Source organism: Lygodium microphyllum, chromosome 4, assembly GCF_053477565.2.
Source record: "Lygodium microphyllum isolate KBCC chromosome 4, Lygodium_microphyllum_v1.1.10, whole genome shotgun sequence".
Classification (NCBI taxonomy): domain Eukaryota; kingdom Viridiplantae; phylum Streptophyta; class Polypodiopsida; order Schizaeales; family Lygodiaceae; genus Lygodium; species Lygodium microphyllum.
This window is the reverse complement of record NC_141138.1, coordinates 116,353,614-116,360,814: the sequence shown is the minus strand read 5'-3', so window position 1 is coordinate 116,360,814 and position 7,201 is coordinate 116,353,614. Positions and strand designations below refer to the sequence as shown.

The following is a 7,201-nucleotide window of genomic DNA, read 5'->3' as shown; positions in this document are numbered from 1 at the left end:
TTCTAATGATCCATTTTGCAGCAATTTTAGATGCCAGGAGTTTTAAATCTGGAAGCCCCATGCCACCCCTTTTTTTTTCTAATGTGCAAGTATTCCAAGCTACTTTAGGTATTTTATATCCATGAAAATCTCCCCCCCCCCCCCCCCCCCAACAGAAAGTTCCCACACAAGGTATCTAACTGTTTAAGGCATGTATTACTAGGTTTCCAACAAGCAAGGAAGTAGATACAGGCTGAGTATACAAAGTGATGTAGGACAAGCTTCCTCACGGCCATCCCATTTTGGAAGCCCTTCCAACGATCTAACTTAACACTTAGCTTGTCCATTACCCACTGCCATGTTTGTTTTAATGTGATCCCAAATCCCATCGGAATACCTAGAAGTTTGAAAATTTTCCCTTCTGGGATGACCTAGCAGCCTTCATCCAACAACCATTGGGCCGGGGGGGCTAGCATGGACCGAATGCTTATCTTAGAGTGATTTATTTTAGATCTTGAAGTCAGACAGAATTTGTCGAGGCACATTTAGAAGGTTTTAAGTGAGAGGTCATCATTCTTGATGGTGGCATTTGTATCATCTGCAAACAGGTTAAGTAGCATCTGTCTAACTGAGTTTGGAAGTTGAATACCCTGGATATTGGCCTGGATGAGTTAGTCTTCTAATAGCCATCCTAATGCGTCCATAGCTATGGTGAACAGTAGAGGTTCCAGGGGACATCCCTACCGGATCGATCTTCTTAGTATGTAAGGTTTGGTAAGCTCTCCATTGATGGATATTTTAGCTATAGCATTGCCGAACAGCACACTAACATCTCTAATGAATCTAAGCTCGGGTCCCATATCATGGAGGGATTGTAGGATGAAATCCCACTCTATTCTATCATATGCTTAATCAAAATCGATCTTAAGGAAGACGATGTCTTGATTGGTTCTCTAGGCATGCTCCAGCCCCTCCCACAGTCCTATAATTGCGCCTAAAATGTACCCACCTTTGATGAAGCCTTTTTGTCGTGTTTGATCCATTTATCTAGATGGGCATTTAGCCTTCTACCAAGATTTTTGGCAAAAATTTTATAGCCTGTTGACAAACACGTGATTGGTCTCTAATTAGCTAGGTCTTGCTTGGAGTCCTTCTTATGAATCAGCTTGACTACCCCTACATTGATGCACAAAGGAAGAGTCCCTTTAGTTACAACCTCCTTCCAAACCCTAGTAAGAGGGGAGAGGAGGAATCGCTTGAATTCTTGAAAGAATTCATTGGGGAGGCCATCAAGGCCTGGAGATTTTCCTTTTGAGAGAGAGTCTATGGTGTCGCTTAATTCTATTTCCTTTAAGTCTTCTTCCACTAGCTTTGCTGTGGATTCCGGGACTACTGTTTGACGACATCTAGCTATTTCTACCCTCACAGTAGTCTTGACAGGGTGTGACTGTGAGAGTTGACTGAAGATCTTTCAAAAGTAATCAAAGGCAATTCAAGGTTTTCCTCTTGCAAGACAGCCTGAGATCCATCGTTTTTTATGAGGAGTGGGACTTTGTCCCTCTCCTTCTTAAGCTTTAGTAACTTAAATTTTTCTTTCGTGGGACGATCAGTTTTTCCTACCCACAATTCATGAAAGTACACCTACAGGGATTCGGCTTCAACTAGTTCTTCATGACAAAGCCGTCTTTTAGTTTCCAACTGTTTATCTTGTGCTTCGATCTGTCCATCTTCCACTGCTTTTTCCAGCAAGATAACCTCTTGGTAGATCAGGTTTCTTTTATCCCTTTGCTGTTTAGTAACTTGAAGTTTGGCCTCTCTCAAGAATCTTTGGGTGTCCTTTACTGTTGATTCCCAGGGGTAAGTGGGAGTGTGAAGTTCCACTTCCATATGTCCTCCAAGGTTTTCTAAACAAAGTCCAGCTAGAACAAAGACTGATCTACGTGAAACCACCCCACTCTAACAGTGTGATCGACAATGGATAGGGTAAGTTGGACTAGTTTATGGTCAAAGAGGATAATGTTGTGCCAAGTCTTGGTCTTGGCATCAACAAAGGTGGAGAGCAGTCCTAATGTGACATAGAATCTATCAGGTCTGGCTTTCCTTAGGAGGCTCCCACGTTGATTATTCGACCATGTGAATTTAGCCTCTGGGTTAGGCTCGATTAGGCTCTGGAACCCTTTGAGATTGAGCCAAGAGTCTTTCTCCTTACCTGAGATAATGTTTCCCTTAGCTTCAAATCGATCATCTAATTTTTCTACAAAATTGAAATCCCCTACAAGGATTATCGGGCAGTCCAGAAATTTAATCGAGTCCCATATTCTAGGTTTATCTTTATTCATTCCCCAAACACATATTGAGATTACTGCAAACTCCTCACTATCCTTGATCCTAACACCGACCCAACAGCTGCACGGATCCATGAGAACTTCTTTTATGTAAGGTTGCAGTTTGGAGTAAACACCAATTACAGCTCCTCCTGCCTCCCCCTATGAATGGTTGAGTACCATGTATATTCTTTATTAATGGAGTGGAGCTTGTTCTCCAAACGCTTACCAACTGTTTTGACTTCTTGGAGGCAAATGATATCGAGGTTAATGGCATTCTGAAATAGCCAGTTGCAAATTACTAAAGCTCTGGACTTTTCTGAGAGTCCTTTGTAATTATACGAGATAATCTTGAAGTTATTCATTTTTAACCTAATTTATTTGGTTTCTTACCTTGGTCTTTCCTCGGGGTGTTCACAGCGCTACCTAGTCTGGTACCTACCTTAGAATGCCACCGTTTCCTGCTACTATTGTTCATCTCCATTGGAGTGGGCCAATCTGCCCATTATAGTCTTATTTGTGAAGTTCTATCCTTAATTTATTAGGGGGAGTGAGCTCATGATGGCCCACATTATGGTTGGAGGAGGGGAGACTCTCTTCCTCTTCCTCTTCTAGGTCCTCCCCTTCTTGCATGGTCTCACCCTATGGAGAGGGCTTAATTTCTGAACCATCGACAGAGTTGGCCGTTTCGTTGAAAAATTGATGACCATCAATAAAATCCTCGTTACCTGATTCATCTGAATCTAACATAAGTGGGTGTGCTTTGCCTTTAGTCATGAACTATGTTTCAGAGTCCTCTAGACTCATAAGCAATGGAGAGTATCTATTACTAGAGGCTAAAATGGAGGCATGTTTGCCCTTACCCTTTGGTTTGGAGCATTTTTATTTCTTGTTCTGAACCAATTGGAAGCTATCGAATTTTTCCTTATTACCACCAGCTTCTGGTACTTCTTTAACCCCTGATTTCGAGTTACTACCATCATCTTCTTTAGCCCATTTGGGGCAATCCCTAATGAAAGGACCTTGTTTGTGACATTTGAAACAAGAATAGGGGAGGTTCTTGTAAACAATTTCTTGCTTTCTTAGAACGTCTCCTCTGTTGTTTTTCATTAGGACGAAGTTGCGCAATTTTTTACTCAAGTCTACCTCGACTAGCACCTGGGGGTGCCATCTCAGGTTTACCGAGTAACGGTGTTGCCCTAGGAGTTTTCCTATGGGGATGGCTATGGAGTGAAGGAAGGGGTAATAATGGTTAGGGAGGTTGGAGAACTTGACCCATACAGGTACTTTGCTTGGCTTGGGACCAAGAGGGTCAAAGATTCATCCCACCTAAACAGGGTTAACGGGGAGCTTTTGAGCATCCATTGTCCAAAGGACATGACCTGGACGGCCATTTGGTGGGATTTGAAGAGGAATAGGATGTAGTTGTTGGGAAGATACCTAGCATATAGTACCCTGATATCGAGGGGCTGCCAATGATCTCTCATCCAAGCTCTAAGGACTTCTGTTGTTGGCAGATGCGGCCCATGACAAAGACCACACAACGCTCTACCTCGATACTCTTTTATCCGATGAAAGACACCCTCATCTGGGATCTGTACCGAGAATGTACCTTCTTGGTCCGCTTCTTCGTTGGAATCGGATGGGGATCGAGTGGGGGGGGGGGGGGGGGAGGGGATTCAGCATCCGACATAGAGGCAAAAGGTTCGAATCTTCCCGAAGTCTACATGCCAAGGCTCCCCATATCGCCTTTCTTGAGCACTTCTTACTAGTACTTGGTGAGGCCTTTAAGGGCTTCTTGCCTGAGTGGGGACGGGTGGTGAGCCAAGGGCGGCCGAGGGCACGAGTGTGAAGCTTTTCCCTTTCTCGGCCTACTGGGACGATTGATGCTGCAACAGAGAGGGGTGGGGTCTCTGACTGTATGTGCTACTATATACCTCCAACATGGTTCCTCCAGATCCAAGATCCTTGATAGGGAATCTACCTTGGTAATCAGTAGACGGGGAGTGGGATGCCATTGTCCTATCCATTATGGACGAAGAGGATGCCGCAAACGTGCCGAAAAGAAGTGGGGTGGGGGACGGAGCTACTTGAGGACGGGGGGATGTTACCTCCATGATGGAGAGGAGATATCCCGACATGGTTTGTCATAGCCCTCATTTGAGGGGGGTGAGGGGGTAGCCCTTGTGGGATGACTAGACTATCAGCATGAGCACCTATTACGGCATGTTGACTATCCCCGAGGATGAATATCTTATTAGCTGAGAATGTGGTAGGAGTCTTGAAGCCTCCACGTGTGTATCCATAAGTGGTAACAGTACCATTGGCGCCAAAACCGCCGCAAACGATCGGTATGGGACCAAGTAACCTGCTTTTTGCAAGTGGCGCTCCACCTCACTCCCACACACCCTTCTTTCCACGAGAGAAGAGAGTCGCACACCAAGTTCCTTAAATTTTCTTCTTGCAAATTATCATTTCTTGGAAGTTGTATATGAAAACATATATCATATTACATTATAAATATGAATCTCAGAACAAGATAAAGTAGGGTTTTTGCCAAACTAGCGCTCTCCCTACGCTGTACTTTCCAACCATACAAAACCTTTCTTGGAATTTAGATTGGTGGACGAAAATAATTTTGTCAAGATTTGTTGTGGTGGTACAGCATGGAAAACGGTTTTATTTACAGCACAATCTCTCCCAGCTGGAGATGGGCGCGTCGGTGATGGCGGGCTTGCTGGGCTGCTGAGTCTGACGCTTGGGCACGGTGATGGTGAGCACCCCATTCTCCACGCGGGCGCTCATCTCCTCGGGCTTGGCCTTGTCGGGCAGGCGGAAGCGCCTCAGGAACCTGCCATGTGCCCGCTCCACACGGTGCATCTTGTCGCCCTCCTGCTTCTCCTCCTTCCTGCTGCGCTCGCCGCCGATGCACAGCACGCGCCCGTCCTCCACCTGCACCTTCATCTCCTCTCTCTTCAGCCCGGGCAGGTCGGCCTGGAAGATGTGGGCTTCCAATCCACCTGAGTGTTGGCAACGGCCGATGCCTCGCGGGCCAGCTGCCGCGACGGCTCGCTGTCCAGGAGGCGGACGGGCCAGTCGGCAAAAGTCCTGCTGAAGAGGGCGGAGCTGCTGCTCCATCTGCCGAAGGATGGGCTGAATGCCATTACAGCCTATCTGCTCACTTATACTGCTTGCGCGCACGAGACTGTGTGTGTGCGTGCGCGTGGGTGCATTGAGTGTCTGGCTAGTTGTCTGAGAAGATCCGAAAGTATAAAAAAAGTGTGGATGATGGTCGTGGATGATGAGGGGGAGTGTAAGAGGGATGAGGAAGATCAACTGATCTGATAATAATCAGCTGCTGTGGTAATTAATCAGTGGTTGCTGCCAGGTCGAGGGCCGGGAGAAGGAGTAGTAGAGCGAAGGCTACTTCTCAAGAACGGGGACTTTGAAGGTTCATCCTGAATATTGCCAGACGTTGCTGGTCCTCTCTTCGAGGACGATGGGCTGCTGCTATTGATATCTGCTATTGCTAAACTTGGCGGCATTTTGGCTATTGTCGCCGTGATGTTGGTATGCTGTATGCAACGTGGATGGGATTTGCACACGCACCAGGGGGATCAGAACCTCCGACTTATGGTCATCAAGTTTATCAAAGACTCCATGATTAGAGATCTGTGTTGTGAGGGTTGCTCAGAACTCGGTGAAGTTATATTGTGATGGCGGGGCACAATCGGATGCTTTTATTCGTGTATATCATCTCTTGTTCATTGCCCATCCTTTGGGCTTTCAATAAATAGCTTACACGTTACGCTCTCTTTCCCAAATGTACCAGGAGGATTCGGGAAGCCTCTACGAGTTTCTCTCTCTCTTTCGAAGTTTCGAATGTCCTGCAACTATGTTGCTCTGGGTAGAGTTTGCAGAAGCGTTCGTTTTGAAAAGCTTAGGAAAAAACAACGTTGGCAACAAGATAAAAAGAAAAAGATAGCTCCTCGAAAGAACTCAATATAGGGTTTTCATTTTGGTTGGGCTGTAACTTTTAGGGTGGTTACACACCGCCATTGCCCGCCCAATCTGTGCCCAGTTTGTGGGCACAAGAAAAGTTGACTTGGGCGGTCACTTGTCCGCCACCTGCTTACACACTGGGCAGTGGACACTTTTCGTTATCAATAAGTGTCCGTCTATTTTCCGCCCACAATCATTTACACACCGGCCACCACTTACGCACCGGACACTTCCTGAATCGCATGTGAATGAAGAGACGCTACGGATGCTGATCATCATTCTCATGATAATTATTTTTAGAATACTTGATTAAATACTTTAAACCGACTAATAAACCTTTAAAAAAAGTCACCAATAAAACTAAAAGCATGAATCTGAAGTTTTTCCTACCAAAGAACTCCAAGAATATGACCTTATTGCCTCGTTGCTTTCTGTGCCAATATATTTGTTTCTATGGTGACTACTATGCATGTTTTTGGAAGCTCATTCACTTCCAAGAGAGCAGGGGAGTTGAACCCCTTCACCATGTTGTTGAGGCATGGCTCTACCGAGCTCTCTGTGGAAAGGTGAAAAGAGGGAAAAAATTTTAGCACACCACCCCTCTTTCCACATTTCCACCTACACTACAGATGCAAGGATGATTGAAAACTTAGAAAAATCATGCAAGGATGACTAAAAATTACTTACTTGGATGTGATTGCGCTTAATGTTGAAGCAGTGATGGAGTATTTTGTTGCAAACAAAGTTGTTGTTGTTGCAAAGAGAGTTGCTGCTGCTGCAATTTCTGTGATTTCCTGGCACACACTAGATGTGAGGCCACAATAGTTGACAGATACCAAAACACAATAAATCATTTATCTTTGAGTACCAGAAAAATGAAATCAAGCATACTAGTT

General features: G+C 45.3%; 1 protein-coding gene across 1 annotated transcript; it reads right to left on the bottom strand.

Moving 5' to 3' along the window:
• Positions 1 to 4,855: 4,855 nt before the first annotated feature.
• On the bottom strand, positions 4,856 to 6,019 carry LOC148037508 (16.9 kDa class I heat shock protein 1-like). Its single transcript, XM_087677313.1, has one exon. It carries the CDS (start codon positions 5,439 to 5,441, stop codon positions 4,983 to 4,985), a length of 459 nt encoding a protein of 152 aa, XP_087533439.1. The 5' UTR covers positions 5,442 to 6,019; the 3' UTR covers positions 4,856 to 4,982.
• Positions 6,020 to 7,201: the final 1,182 nt, after the last annotated feature.

Bases quoted from the DNA above. Each gene is read 5' to 3' on its own strand.
- LOC148037508 (XM_087677313.1), bottom strand. From the start codon at position 5,441: ATGGAGCAGCAGCTCCGCCCTCTTCAGCAGGACTTTTGCCGACTGGCC.